Source organism: Dipodomys ordii, unplaced genomic scaffold, assembly GCF_000151885.1.
Source record: "Dipodomys ordii isolate 6190 unplaced genomic scaffold, Dord_2.0 Scaffold1, whole genome shotgun sequence".
In the NCBI taxonomy this organism is placed as follows: Eukaryota; Metazoa; Chordata; class Mammalia; order Rodentia; family Heteromyidae; genus Dipodomys; species Dipodomys ordii.
The window spans coordinates 43,764,188-43,780,191 of NW_012267217.1; the positions used below are offsets into that span (position 1 = coordinate 43,764,188).

A 16,004-nucleotide genomic window follows, 5' to 3' on the forward strand; every position below is an offset into this window, starting at 1 on the left:
GCTTTTTTCTTTTGCTTATGTGGTGCTGAGGAATCGAACCCAGGGCCTCAGGCATGCAAGGCAAGCGCTCTACCACTGAGCCACCTTCCCAGCCCTCCATGAGATTCTTATCTCCAGTTAAAAAGCCATAGAGGAGCTGTGGCTAATGTGGTAGCATGCTAGTCTAGAGCAAAAAAGCTAAGCATGCACATACACACATACTTAAAAACCTTTCTCTAATGTGTAGCCCTTTTGTAAACCATGTACTTTTCTACTTATCTAATTAATGATCACATCTTTTTCTCTTCCCCTATAGATTTAGCTTTGGAATCAAACCCTTCTGACCACCCAAGGGCAAGCACAATTTTCCTCAGCAAATCTCAAACGGATGGTAAGACAATATCTGTCCTCATGAAGAAAAGGACTGAAAATTGTTTAAGTGATCTATTACAGAAATTATTAGTTTAAATTTGTCATTGTTCATTGGTTTAAAATTTCCTACTTCTTACTGTGTTCACATAACTTTTGATATGGTGGTACCCTTCCTCTATCATTCTTTTAGTGAGAACATGGGTTTTCTATCTCTTGTATCAGTACAGTTGACCACATCATTTAGAAGTAGTGATGGATTTATTTTTACTGCATTCTGTACTATTTTACTCCTGTCCATTTATTCCACAGAGCATGTTTTTTTTTTTTTTTTGCCGGTCATGGGGCCTGAACTCTGGGTCTGGTCTCTGTCCCTCAGCTCTTCAGCTCAAAGCTAGCGCTCTACCACTGGAGCCACAGCGCCACTTCCGGCTTTTTCTGTTTATGTGGTGCTGAGGAATCGAACCCAGGGCCTCATGCTTGCTAGGCATGCACTCTACCGCTGAGCTACCTTCCCAGCCCCAGAGCATGTTTTAAATATGAAAAGATTCAGGTTACAGGTTTCCCTGTGTACAAATCAAAACTAGCTTATCTTTAATTGACATGTTACAAGTGCTTTAACCAAACGAGCCTGTACCACATCCAAATTTACTACTCAGAACTTTTTTTTTTCTGATACCAGGATATCAGTAAGGCCTTGTATTTGGTTGGCTTGCATGGCTAGTACTCTGCCATTTGAACCATGCCTCTAGCCCTGCCTTTTGCTGCTTATTTTGGAGAATGGAGTCTTGAAGACTTTTCTGCCTTGGCTAGCTTCTAACTCCAGTGCTCTGGATCTCAGCCTCCTGAGGAGTTAGGACATGAGCTACAAGTGCTTGGCACTTGTTTTCAGGGCTGGGAATGTGGCTTAGTGGTATAGAATGCTTGCCTAGCACTGGGTTTGATTTCTCAGTACCACATAAACAGAAAAAGCCAGAAATGGCGCTGTGGCTCAAGTGGTAGAGCGCTAGCCTTGAGCACAGAGAGGCTCAGGGACAGTGCTCAGGCCCTGAGTTCAAGCCCCAGGAATGGCACACACAAAAAAAATTTTCATCCTTATAGTACTCAGAGCGAACTTATCCTATGGTTTTTCCAAGAATGTTAGTGTGTTCAAACTAGTATAACTTTCCTCTTTCATCCTGGTTTCAGGATAAGAACCAGAATTGTAGGATTTTTCTGCACCCTTATTTTACATTTTTTTTCTTCCTGGGTCATCCCTCCTACATAACTAAGATGATAACATTTGATACAAAACAAAAATATCAAAGGTTCAATCATGTTTGCAATAATGCAACACACTAACAAGTGGGGTTTCTAACTTGCTTTTTAATAATTTGTATTTTGTCTTTCTTGAGCAGTCATTTCTAGCTGTATTACTATTTTCAAGAGTTGTGGGCTTCTCATATGTCATATGTAAAATTTGAGGAAGCCGTAAAAGAAAAGCTAGCCCATCCCCTCCTCTCTTTGTGGGAAGGATGGGTACCTATAGCAGAGCAGTCCAAGAGGGACTGGAGGAGATGGTCGGGGAACAAAGTGAGACCTTTATGGGTTGAGACCCAGTTTTTCTGTAACGTGTTTTCAGTAACCACGTTTGGCAGATTAGGAATAGTAGAGCTGGTTTCTCCTAGGCTTAGAGCTGTTAGCATTTAGGGCCTGCCGAAAGCAGTAAGTTATAGAAAATTCTGCTTAAATGTGTAAAAAGTAAACTGTTTCCTCAATTAGTCAAATTTCCCACCTACCCCTATTGGGTTTGCCCTTTCCTTTTTTGTATTTGGAGCGTCTCATTTGTACCTAACAGATTATTTGTAAAAAAGTAACACTAAGTTTTTAAATTTGTACCTTATGGAGCTCATCTTGATTAAATAATCAATTATTTATACTTTATATTTTTATTTTTATATTTTATTTTATTCATATTTATATTTTTAAAAAATAGAATTAATTTTACCTCATTTTGTATGCTAGTAATTCATTAGATAGTAAGTGGCTATTTTAATTTTTTTGTGGCATTTGTATCAATTGATCAGTTAATTTTTTTTATTCTTAGTGCGTGAAAAGAGGAAGAGCAACCATTTAAACCATGTAAGTAAACACTTGAAAAGTTAAATTAATAGTTTAAATTAAAAATATGTCTACCGTGATTTCTACAGAATAGGATAGAGCCTAATATTGTTAGCATGAACCTCTTTTTGTGGATTTTCTAAATCACTTCTATTTTCTCAAGTATTAAATTTACTCAGGCAATTCCTTAACTTAGTTCTGTCCATTTTAAAGGATTTTAAATATTTTGTTAAATGTCAGCAACATAGTTGTAGTATAAAGAGTTTCCTGAAGATTTCTTGCTTTAATTTTTAGTCCTTTAAATCAAATTACCTACTGTTAGTTGGGAGGCTGGTGATTTCTTTGTCATAGGAAGTGAAAAGTTAGTTTCCTCCTTCCACTGTGGTGCTATTTCCCCTTGACTTCTTCCACATGGATCACAGTTTGTGTTAAATCACTAATGTGTCTTTATATTATGACAATACAAATATATGTGACCTTCTGAATCATAGTACTCACTGTGCCCCTGATAGTCCCTTAATTCTATTAAATGCTTCTGAAAATGGAGCACTTCATCTACCCTGTATAATGCTCCCATTTCCTCAAACAGCCAATTGCAGTAAGTAGCAATCCCTGGCTGGTCTCCTTGTTTTCATGTTCTTTTCTGGGGTTTTTATTTTGTAGAATTAGTTTCCTATTTTTACTTGCTTGTTTTCTAACAGCTACTTTTTTCTTAACCCAAAATGTTGTAACATTTGTCACATGTCTATCAAAAATATTTTCTATCTACTGAAACACATCTGTTCATTTTTTCTTTCTGAAGGCAGCCCTTTTGCCATGTTACTCTAGTACAGATGGATTTTTCTTAAGCCTGCTCTCTGCCTGCCTTTCTGGAATATCTCAGAATTATCTGAGCTCTCACATAACTGTTCTCCTTATTTGGATTCTCCATGTTCTAGATTCTCTGTTCCTCTTGGACTTTTATTCTTTTGCTGGAGTACCTATCTTTTCTTAGGAATGACACATGTATGTTTTTGGAAATCTGGGGGGTTGGAGGTGTGCCTCAAAGACAGAGCATTAACCAGTAAGCGAAAGTATCAGGTACCAAGTTCAAGTTCTGGTCTCAGACCAAAAAAAAGAAATGAAAAGAGAAAAGAAAGAAAAGAATTAGAATAGAGATCTAGCTTGTTGGAAAGCTCCGCCTATTGATAAAAGTAGAATTCTAGGTTGAAATTAGTCTTGACAGTCCTTAAGAGTTCTCTGTTGTTTTCCATCTTCTCTTAGTACTGCTCTTACATCTGTTGCCAGTATGTGATACATAGGCGAACTTTTACTCCCCTCTGGAAGCTTTTAGTACCTTCTATCCTGGGTCTGCAGGATTTCAATATATGTTTGGTTTGTTGTGGAGTCTATAAAACTATTTCTTCTAGAGAATTTTCTTTCTTTGATATTTTATGTTGTTCAGATTGCAAGTCTCTTAGAACAGTATATTTGCACTGGAATCCATTACCTATTTCCCTCCTTAGAGAGAATCTCCTTAACTTTATACTTTTTAAGCCTTCTATTGAAAAAAAAATTTTTTAAGCTTTCCTTTGCTTCTGAAATTTAGCATACCATGAATTCCTTTTCCCATTGTTTTGACCTGTCCTTGGAAATTTCTCTCAGATGAGTGGTGGTCCTTGGCTTTCTCTTTGTTAGCAAAGCTTGTTAACTCACAGATCTTACTGGAAGGATTTAGGGGCCAAGTTAGCTTCTTATTCATAGAAACTTGGTATTTTTTTGTGGAACAGTTAAATTTCTTTAGAGAAGATTGTCCCAATTTTCTGCCTAGGAATTATAAGCATGTTTGTAGAAGCTTGCTTTCCAGAAGTTGGGAAAGAGAAGCAGTTCTACCTTTCACTTACAGTTCCTTTTCTTATTTTCCAGGTTTTAGCCCTCTTCTAAGCCTGGCATATCTCTAAGCCCAAAAATTGTCAGGTGTAGTTTCTCTACAGAAGAGCTACCTAGACTTCTTCCCACCCCCTCCTCCACCCCCCTCTCCCCACCGGCCTTGGGCTTTGAACTCAGGGCCTGGACACTGTTCCTGAGCCTCTTTGTGTTCAAGGCTAGTACTCTACCAAGTGAACCACTGCGCCACTTCTGGCTTTTTCTGAGTACTTTATTGGAGATGAGAGTCTCATGGACCCAAGCTGGCTTTGATTGTGATTCTCAGTTCTCAGCCTCCTGAGTAGCTAGGATTACAGGAGTGAGCTACCAGCACCTGACTAGACTTCTTTTAAGATGAAGAACAGGTGGGCTTTGGGGCTCTGACTGCAAATACCCGATTGACTTTGGCTTTTGTTCCACATTTCCCCCCTGCCCTCGAGATGTTGTCTGCTTTCTTCTTGGCCCAGTCACTCTCCGTAGGTATCAGAGCTGTGGTTCTGTTGTTCTGACAGTTACCACCATTCCTTTATCTACTTCTCATCTTTCAAATGTTAAAAACAATATGGGAATCTTGTTTCTGGGTCTCATATAAAACCTTTATTTGTGCCTTTAGTTTTTGAGATTTCAAGAGGGAAAGGAAATTTAGAAAATTTAGAGTCTGAATTCAAAGTGTAAATTTCAGTTTAAATTTAATATACTTAATGATGCTAATCCAAACTTCTAAAAGTTATGCCTGTAATTAGCATGAAGGTATCATACATGAAAGGCCTTGTTTTAAGAATTCTATTCACACCATGTGTTCTGCAAATTGTTTATGTTAGGTTTTTAAAAAGAGGTAGCCAAGTAAGAACAGCACCACGCACGTGGTATTCAGGTAAGGGGTAGGTTTATTCAGTAGACCTGCTGGGACCAGGCAAGGTTGGCACTCCATGTGGCTGGGAAAGGCCTGGGAATGAGAGAGAGCTGGGAAAGAGAGGAAAGAGCTAGAAGAGAGCAGAGAGAGCTAGAAAAAAGCAGAGAGAGCAGAAAAGAGAGCATCTGGGAAAAGTGGGAAAGAGTTGAGAAAGAGCTAGAAAAGAGCAGAGAGGGAGCTGGGAAAGAGAAGAGAAGGAAAAAGCTGAGAGCTAGAAAAGAGCAGGGAAGAGGGCGTCTGGGCCTGGGCTAGGTCTTATCTAGGGTATGGGCGGAGAAGGGTATGGCCACATCAAATTCAGATGTGACTTCAGTGGATGCAGATGTGACCTCTTCCAGGTGTCCCAGTTGCCTAGGTAAGGCAGGTACTGGGTGGAGACTTTGCTGGGAAGAGGGTGGGGTCTACTAGCCATCCAGGAGCAGACCTTACAGTTCCATTACCATGCAACATAGGAGAAAGTTTCTGTAAGTGCTAAAAAATTTAAGATAACTAAAAGCCATTTACAAAAACATTTCACACATATATAACATCTAAAACTTTTGTCTTATAGAAAACGAGAGAGGGCCAGGGCATAGGGACTCACATCTGCTACTTGGCAAAGATCAAGACCAATTGCAGTTTGATGTTAGGACAAGAAAAAGTTAGCAATACCCCCTTTCAGTAAATAAGCCAGGTGTATGGTAAATGTATGTAATAGGAGTATTTTTCCAAACAGAATGCAAAAAGTCTATACAAAAAAATAACCACCACAAAAAAAAGGCTCAAGATGTAGAGTGCGCCTACTGAGTATGAGGCTCTGAGTTCAAACTCAGTGCCAACAAAAATAAAAAGAATTTCACTTTTACTTTTAAAATTTATTTAAGTACGTGTACAGAGGAGTTGCCAGCTAACAAAGCATCTTAATCTCACCCAGCCCTCCCCTTCCCTTTCTTAATTTAGTAGGCTGTACATTGAATTCTTGACTGCACTCTCCCCTTATTCCTCTCTTCATTCGTCTATCCCTCTCCCTTTGACCCCCATCTCACCCCTTGCAAGTACCTCTTTCCTAGTACTTTTTTTTTGGCCTTGACTTTGCCTGTCTAAAGAATTATGCTATTTGAGTTCTCCCTTGAAAGTACCATATTAATACATTTAATACCATATTAATACATTTAATATTGATACATTTAATTAGTTTATGTTATGAATGAGTTAAAGAGACAGACACAAGGGGAAAGGCTAGTAGGTATGGATGGAATTTCAACAGGTACTTGACCCTTGATAAAAGTTTGAGTTATGACTTACTATTATTTTTAGTCTTTACCATGTGACTTCAAGTCTACCAAGTACCTCTTTCCTGGAAAAAATTCTGTACTCTGTTATTTGTGCTGACTCAATGAAGATAAATGTTATTCTTTGTTTCTATTTTAGAATCTACTTGTCAGTAGTATTTTACTTTTTAACATTTACATTTTTTATCCTTAATGTATGTCAGTATAGATTGTTGAGTGTAAAGCCAGCAATGGAAAGGCTTTCACCACACTGACCAAGTGATCTAAGGTTTCAAACATGTCAAAGGAAAGTTAGCCACTAGTCTAGACTTGGAAACAATTCTTCTACCTTCTAGATTCAAGCCTAAAAAGCTTGAATAGCCAGAAAATGAGTACTGTGTTTCTGCCATGTATTCACAGAAGAGACTTTTTGTGTCAGTTTTTCTGGCCACCTTAAAAAATAAGGGAGACAAGGAGCAATAAGTAGCACAAATGTCTGTTTCTTTGGAAAGAATAATTCCTCCGTCTTGAGTAAGCTGAACTAATAGGAAAGTATTTCTTGGGCTACATCTAGCCAATAAGCTACAGATTTGCCAAATGAGGTGTAGGGCTATACAAACTACAGCTCACTAAAAATGTATTTTAGCAATAATATTTTCAGACAAGCCAGCATGCATTCATAATAGCAAAAGTAAAGGAAAATAGGAGAAAATGTCACCTAAAATACTGACCACTGAATCTATATTTTGACTCTCTTTTCCCTTGTTATTTTTTGTCAGAATTGATTTTTGTTCTGGTGTGGTGTATGAAATATTCTTACCCCATAATACAGGTTGAACATTCCTAGTATGGAAATCCAAAGTGCTCCAAAATCTAAAACTTTTTTGAATGCCAACATAATGCCTGAGTTCATATGACAGGTTTTAGTAAAGATGTAAGCAAACTAAAAGTACTGTTTAAAATTACCCTCAGACTACATATGTATAAGGCAAATATGAAGCATAAGTGCACTTGTGTTTAGACTTGGGTCCCATCTTCAGATCAGACATATTGTATACAATATTCTAGATCTTTCCACAGAATAAAAGTTACATTCCTAATCAATTTAGATTTGTAATATTCACTCTGTAATAGTGACCTCAATAAGATTTTTTATGTAGAAGTATTTGAATGAATGAGTTTTCACTTTCCATGTTGTATTTTTTGAGTCTCTAAAGGTATACACATTAACTTAATTGATGCAAAGAGTGGACTTAATGGAATAGCTTAAGAATTAAGACTTTTAAATGCAGTTAAAACATTTCTAGCTTGAAAGAGAATTCATTCTTTCAAATAGTTATCCTTTTCAAAATAGTACATCTGGAACTTTGAAGGAATAAGTAGCTTTGCAGTGAAAACATCTGAAGTGAACAGAACACTTCTATATGTTAAATGGTTATTCTGACTTAGGAGATACAGTCTTTAAATGCTGTACATTTTCAACTAGGTCTTCTGCCTGCTCCATCTTTCATCTGTTTGTGGGAGTTACTTAATGGGCCAGAGTGACAGCATGACAAAATCTTTGTATTATAGAAGGAAGGAAGGCTCATCTGAATTAGTTTATTTTTTAAAGAACATTAAAATGGTTGGTATCCTGTAGTTTAAAGAAAGTTGTTGTCAGTTGTTAACCATTCAGTGATGAGATTGATTATTGGCCTGATCTGTAAGGAAGAGAATTCTCTTAACATATTCTAGGCAGTCTCGACATTTGATACTGCTATATTCTTGCACTCTTTGCAAAGAAATGGATACTTCTAAAGTGTTTTAAAGATAGGTTATTCTTCAGAGCTTTGGCTCATTGTTCATCTCTCCAGTAGGACTGCAGATAATTTTTCATTAATGTCTATCTGTAGTGAGATTCATGTTGTAAATTAATTGATTCCCTCTACCACTTCACCAGGTTACTGGAAATGAACCCAGGATTTGTGCACGTTGGGCTAATGCTCCACCACTGAGCTATCTTCCTAGCTTCGTAATTGATTGATTTGCCAAACACTTATTGAACTCCCTATTGGTACTCAGAAACCAGAGTCTTCCCCTCTCTGGAGAAATTTACTTTCTTACAAGGGGGAGGGACACCCTACAATCAGTTGATACCTTTTAACAAATGGTCAATTGGAGAATGAGTGCAGGAAGTGTTTTCTGGTGTGGCTGCTAGCAAAGGTAAAACAGAAGAGAGATGGCATCAAGCTTTTTAGACAAGAAGAAAAGGGCATTCTGGCAGAGAGAAGCATGAGTGAGGCAGGAAGTGCCAGGATGTATGCCAAATAAACAACTTAGAGAATAAAATGAGTAAAGTATGAAATATTTGGCTGAGGCTTTTTAGTGATGAAATGACAGTATACTTAAACATGAAATGAAAGTTAAAATTCCAGAGTAGTCTATCTTCTGTTTTAGAAATTGAGAGAATTTTAAACAGTAATTTTGTGCTTTACATATGGTACAGACCTAGAAAGACAGCTCACTGGCTTGTTAGCGATTGAGTAGCATTGGCACATAATGCCTCTGACTCTGGAATATTTGCTTCACCACACTAAGACATTTAGTATGTGTATTATTAGGCTTTTAATTACTCCAATAATATGCATGTATGACAGTATTCTGTTAGGCATTACACTTTACAATTGTTACTAAGTAGAAGAAATAGAAAATTACAGCTGTTTTTTTATTATGAAAAAAACACTGAAGTCTTATTTTTAAATTTTTTGTAATAGTTATAAAGGAAATTTATAATAGATGCTTGTCAGGTTTGGTTCTAGGTACACCAAAGCAGCATTTTATAACCTATTCCTCAGACATCATCTGTGGAAGTTAAGTGCCTCCAGCAGGTTTGCTGTAGAACCACACATGAAATTACACTCAAGTAGTTGATGGAGAATAAGAAATATCGTGATGCTTTGTCATTTGACATTTTATCCAAGGAAAAATACCACATTTTATAGGTTTAACTTACTGTGACATTTTCTTCTATTTCCCTTCCCCTTCAGGTATCTCCAGGGCAGCTCACTAAAAAGTATAGCTCATGCTCAACAATATTTCTAGATGACAGCACAGTCAGCCAGCCTAATCTTAGAACCACAATAAAATGGTGAGTACAACTAGGTTGCTGAGGGCTGAGTGACAGACCCCCTTCTGCTAAAAGCATCCCAACCATTATTGATAATGTCAGCCATCTGGTTGTCCTCCTCAGTGCTCAGTAAAAGAGAGTGGGGTCAATTACATATTGATTTTTAAAGATCTAAATGTGAATTCTCAATTTTTATTTTAATCCCAGACTGCATGGGCAAAGCCAGTTAGTAAAGAAAGAATCCCAGGAAGAGCATACTAGTTTATTGTTGTATTTATGTTGTTGAGACACTATTGAGCATAATGAGAGAAAGAGGTACTTTTAATTGGATATTTGTAGATAAATTAGTTTTGTATGCATTACAGGCTTACTACTTTGGAAACAAACCTATTCTGAGAAGAAACAGTTTTTCCTCTACTGGCCCCCGAGGGCACCCACTTTGAATCTTCCCCTGTGTACCTTAGCAGTCTCACAGGTCACAGGTGGAGACACACTTTCACTATCCTCTAAAATGAGCCTGGTGACTTACTACCGTGAGAAAAACCAACAACAAACAAGGGTACATAGCTTTTCAACCACACAGGGAACATTATTAATGTCTCTTTCTAATTATAAGTTGGCTCTCAGAGCTCAGTCTGGGAGATGCTTCATTAATGTTAACACCCTATCTGTAATTTCACTATTTACTCAAAAAATGTAATCAGCTTATAAACTTAATTTTGTTTCTAATACATTGGCTTTTTAATTCATTTAGCTAGTAAATTATCAGTAACATACTTTAATTCAAAACTGCAAATTTTTCACTCATAATGTAACTTCTTCTATTTGTAATAGTAGTTGAGAACAAATCGTCTTTCAACAAAAACTGAGTTCTGGCTCTCAAAAAGGCTGAGATTGGACATTATTGAATGATCATTGTACATTTAGCCAACCCATAGATCCATGAGTGAACAATCACTGTACTTTGATTAGAGCTCTCAGGTTTATTCAAATGTAAAAGATGCTCTGTTTCAGTATATTTCCAGTGTATAGTTTTAAAGAGTAACCTTAGTTTCACATCTGTAATCTTAGCTACTCAAGAGGCCAAGATTAGAGATAGGAGGCCAGCCCAGGCAAAAAAGTTGGGCAGAATGCCATATGTCTGTCATCTCAGCTGCATAGTAAGCATAAACAGGATAAAGGTCCAGGCTGGCCTATCAAAAATAAAAGGGCAGTGGGTGTGGGTTAGTGGTAGAGCCACCTGCCTGGCAAGTGTTGAGGCCCCAGTGTAAATCCCAATACTGCCCACCCCCAAAGAGTAACCTTTGTTTAAACATGTTTGTTTATATTTGCCCCCGACTTAGTCTGATTTTTAGAAATCTGCTTGAAGAGTAGGTTTTAGTTTGTGTTCATTGTTTTAAAAATCAGCACGCTCAGTACTGGTGAAATAAAGGCTTACCAAGAAAAACAATAGGGCAAATTGTTTTTAAAACATGTTTATTGCAGTGAAGTAGTATCTTTCTTTCAATACGATGGATTAATCTCATCAGAACAGAATCCCTTGTTTCAAAATGTATGTCTGCAAGCACATTCATTTTCCCACCTCTACTTTACCCTCTATAGGCACTCACAAAAGCAATAAATGATTCTGATCTTACCCTTCATCATTTCCAAACCTTGCTGCACCTTGAAATCACTTGGAAACTTCAAAAACAATGCAGACACCCATAGTCATTCACAGTGTCAGTGAATCCAAATGTCTCAATCCATATTGAAGTTAGGCAGTATTAAAGCTCTTCAGGTGATTGCAGTGTGCAGCTGTTTGGGAGCCACTGCTTAATAAGAGTATAGAGGATTTGCTTATATTTGGTTGGGACCTTGAACAAATCAGTGTTAAGCCTAGGTTCCCTTATCTTTAGAATGGGTTGGTAGGTAGGTAAACTGTCCTGTCACATATGGCTTGGTGGTCCTTTTCGGCATATGTGGATATAAAACAAACACTATAGAAGTATCCATCTTTGATGCCAATAATGCAATGTAAAATTTAAACATTAGATTTTAAATACTGTATAGACCTACTTTCCAAATTCAGATTTGCCTTCCCTCGTTTATTTTGTGCTTCTTTTAGACAGTAAGTGTAAAGGGAAATAACCCCTCTATACCCTGATGCACACTGTCTGTAGTAACTTAGAATTAAAGGAACATAACATTTTGGATTGTGTGCATTAATATTTCACTTCAACTAACTTAGAAATAGCCACCATTAATATCCTACATAATATTGTGCTGTGTGGTTAGCACTGTTTATTTTAGGGTAGCTATACTGTCACTTTTGTGGGCACCTATAGTTACTAATAAGTTTTCTGCTAATAACCATGCAAAAGTAATTTTAAACGCTATTATTTCATATGTAGTACTCATTATTTACTTTTAGGGAAATAATGGAAAACAGTTGGTAAATGGATAGTGAGCTGAACCAGTTGAAATACTGGACCTAACAAAAACTTAACAACAAAAATCTATAGTTTGGCTTAAGTATATGTACAAGTAACTATAACTGGATGAAGGGCTCTGTGAGTAGAAGGGACAGATGAAATATATAAGAATTTATATATACAACATCAGTAGAAACGTGTTCTGATAGCACATTGCCTAGCATTTGGATTCTGCTATATATGCTAAAAGCCAAAGTACTAAACAAAGGGAAAAGTGCCTGTTTTGGTACTGTTGTGAGCTGAGGATTTCAGGGCTACTGGGAAGGTCATCACTCCCACTCCCAGTCCCCCCTCCCCCCCAAAAAAAATGTCTTTAGGCCTAAAGCATGATAAAATTTACAATTTTTTTTCCTTCCACAGTGTGACTTTAGCAATATATTACCACATAAAGAACAGGTAAGCAATTTAAAAAGTTGTATTATTCCAGCTAATTGCTTTGCATGATACTAAGTACAATATTAGGATAAGACTGTAGACATTAGAATCTGTAGACTGCTTTAATTACAGTATGGAAGCAAATCATTTTGGCTTTCTGATGTTCTTCAGACTTTTTGAAGAACTTATACGTTACTGAGTATCATAAAGAGCATTTCTGTAGATTATGTTGCTAGTTACTGTTCAGAAAGTAAGCCAGGTGCCAGGGGCTCATGCCTGGAATCCTAGCTACTAAGGAGACTGAGATCTGAGGATCATGGTTCAAAGCCAGCCTGGCCAGGAAAGTCCATGAGACTCTTATCTCTAATAAATCACCAGAAAACTGGAAGTTACACTATGGATCAAGTGATAGAGCACTAGCCTTGAACTGAAGAGCTGAGGGATAGCACCCCAGGCCAAGAGTTCAAGCCCCATGGCTGACAAAAAAAAAAAAAAAGTAAAACAATTTTTTAAAAACTGTATATGTAGGGCTGGGAAGGTGGCTCAGTGGTAGAGCGTTTGCCTTGCATGCATGAGGCCCTGGGTTCGATTCCTCAACACCACATAAGCAAAAAGAAAAAAGCCAGAAGTGGCACTGTGGCTCAAGTGGTAGAGCGCTAGCCTTGAGCTGAAGAGCTGAGGGACAGCGCCCAGGCCCAGAGTTCAGGCCCCACGACCGGACCCCCCCTAAAAACAACAAAAAAACTGTATATGTATAATAAGTAGTATGTTACTACAGGGTTTCACAGCCTTGATACTATTAATACTTTGAGCTAATCTTTTTGTGAGGCAGCTTGTGCTTGTAGGATGTTTAACAGCATCTCTTTCAGATAATTGTAAATATTCCTCAAGGGTTTCAATAAAATTTCACTCTCAGTGACCTTGTTATGTTAGTACTCATTGATTTATCTTGCACAATGAATGGTCATTTAGAAAATAATGTTTTATACTTCTTTATAATATAAAAAGCTCACTTTTGTTATTATCACTGCCAATTTACCAAAGTCTTTAAATATTCAGAAGTTATGCTGGGCACCAGTGGTTCACACCTGCAATCCTGGCTACTCAGGAGGCTGAGATCTGAGGATGGTGGTTCAAAGCCAGCCTGGGCAGAAAAGTCTGTGAGATACTTATCTCTAGTAAACCACCAGAAAACCGAAAGTGGTGTTCAAGTGCTAGAATGTTCACCTTGAGCTGAAAAGCTTAGGGACAACTCCCAGGCCTAGAGTTCAAGCCCCACGACCAACAAAAATAAATAAATAAATAAATAATTGAGAAGCTGTCAGATACATAGCACAAGACTCAGGTTTTCCAAAGATCTTGGACTTTAAAAAGCCTATCAACTTGAACTGTATCATGACCTTTCTCAAATTTGCCCCATTTTACCCATTTGTCAGAATATTTATACTTTGAAATAAACATGGTATTCTGTGACAAACAGCTTGTTGAGCTCAGAATTAAATCACAGTGCTTTTCCTTAAGTTATACTTCAGGACACACAAGTCCTACGTGTGAACTTTCCAGTTCCTCATTTGGAATATTAAGTAGTTTTTAACTACTTTGAAGATATGCTTAAGTGAAGCAGGCTTTTTTAAATAGCAAATGACACTGGTGAATGGACTGACATATTGGTACCACAGCCTTGATTCATGCTGAGAAATCAAGCATTTTACCACTTTTGCTTTTATACAGTCATTACAAATGTTCCAACAGTACAAATGTGGGTAACATCTTTATATTCTTATAAGAGCAGCCCTGCGGGCTGGGAAGGTGGCTTAGTGGTAGAGTGTTTGCCTTGCATGCATGAGGCCCTGGGTTCCATTCCTTAGCACCACATAAGCAGAAAAAACCAGAAGTGGTGCTGTGGCTCAAGAGGTAGAGCGCTAGCCTTGAGCTGAGGAGATGAGGGACAGCGCCCAGGCCCAGAGTTCAGGCCCCACAACGGACAAAAAAAATAAGAACATCCTTGCCCTTGTGGACTTGCCCAGGGGACTATTGAGATGCCCTGATCAGAGAGAACCCCTGGAATAAATGAGCACAATAATGAAGATGAGCTTGTAAATGAAAAGACTGGTCTCCCTGCGTGCGCCTCCCCCCCTTTTTTATTTCAGTCGTAGGACTAGTGCTCTACTACTTGAGCACAGGACCACTTCCAGCTTTTTCTGAGATAAGAGTCCCACAGGCTTTCCTGCCCTGGCTAGCTTTGAACCACAATCCTCAGATCTCAACCTACTGAGTAGGAAGAATTACAGGCATGAGCCACTGGCTCCCAGCTAAAACTAGTTCTTGTTTGTTTTTTGTCGGTTTTAGGGCTTGAACTCGGCTTGGGCATAGTCCCTCAGCTCCTCAGGCTCAAGGCTAGTATTCTACCACTTGAGACACATCACCACTTGCAGTTTTTTAGTGGTTAATTGGAGATAAGAGTCTCATGGTCATTGCTGCCTGGGCTGGCTTTGAACTGTGATCCTCAGATACCAGCCTGCTGAATAACTAGGATTATAAGCATGAGCCACCGGCGCCTGACAAGATTAGTCTCTTTTAAAGTAAAAAGACAGCTAAGTTTTTAACTCAAACTAGAAGAAATAAGAAATATATGATAAAAATATAATAGAACTGAGGGAAGAAACTATGGGAAAATGTCAAACTTCATTCATTACAGTTCTAAAGTCTTGATTACTTGCCACTATCATTTTACATGAGAGGCAGAAATGTGTGTGGTATATTAGCACTGCTTTTTTTGAAGAGTTGCTCCTTATGGATAACGTTAGCTAGTCATCATAGAAAAGACACAAAACTTGATGTGCTGAATAGAGAAGTTTTAAGGCCAGAATCCCAGAGAATTTGTAAGCTGTTTGCTTTGGTCAAAATTAAGCTTCTCTTTTCAACACTTTCTCTAAGCAGATATTTTTACTAAAATACTAACACTTCCTGTGTTACTTTTTAAATGTACATTTTTATTTTACAGAGATGCAAATAGATCCCTGGATATTTTTGATGAGAGATCACATCCACTCACAGTAAGTAGGCACTCTCTTTCTTTTTTTTGGGGGGGGTGGTCCAGTCGTGGGGCCTGGACTCTGGGCCTGGGCGCTGTCCCTCAACTCTTCAGCTCAAGGCTAGCGCTCTACCACTTGAGCCACAGCACCACTTCCGGCTTTTTTCTTTTTGCTTATGCGGTGCTGAGGAATCGAACCCAGGGCCTCATGCATGCAAGGCAAGCGCTCTACCACTGAGCCACCTTCCCAGCCCATAGGCACTCTCTTTCAAGTGTTATTTTTCTCTTGTCAAGTTATCTTTATTTCATAGTGATTTGCATCTACATTTATTATTGAAGAAAAATCACTCCAGCTTGAAATCTTTCCTTTTTCAAGTTGTATCTAGTCATCTTAGGAGAGAGGTGATGTATCAGAACTGTAATAGACATAAGAAATGACTTTTGACTCTTGTTTAGTGAACAAAGGTGAGTAAAATGTACTATCCAATAACAGAAAATA

General features: G+C 38.0%; 1 protein-coding gene across 1 annotated transcript in view; it reads left to right on the forward strand.

Moving 5' to 3' along the window:
* The window catches only part of Ccnyl1 (cyclin Y-like 1), a 38,288-nt gene that overhangs the window by 9,393 nt on the left and 12,891 nt on the right, over window positions 1-16,004 (forward strand). The window contains exons 2-6 of the mRNA XM_013014405.1: window positions 296-370; window positions 2,435-2,469; window positions 9,543-9,643; window positions 12,457-12,492; window positions 15,476-15,527. Of these exons, the coding sequence (XP_012869859.1) occupies window positions 296-370; window positions 2,435-2,469; window positions 9,543-9,643; window positions 12,457-12,492; window positions 15,476-15,527 (299 nt within the window). The remainder of the gene's footprint in view (window positions 1-295; window positions 371-2,434; window positions 2,470-9,542; window positions 9,644-12,456; window positions 12,493-15,475; window positions 15,528-16,004) is intronic.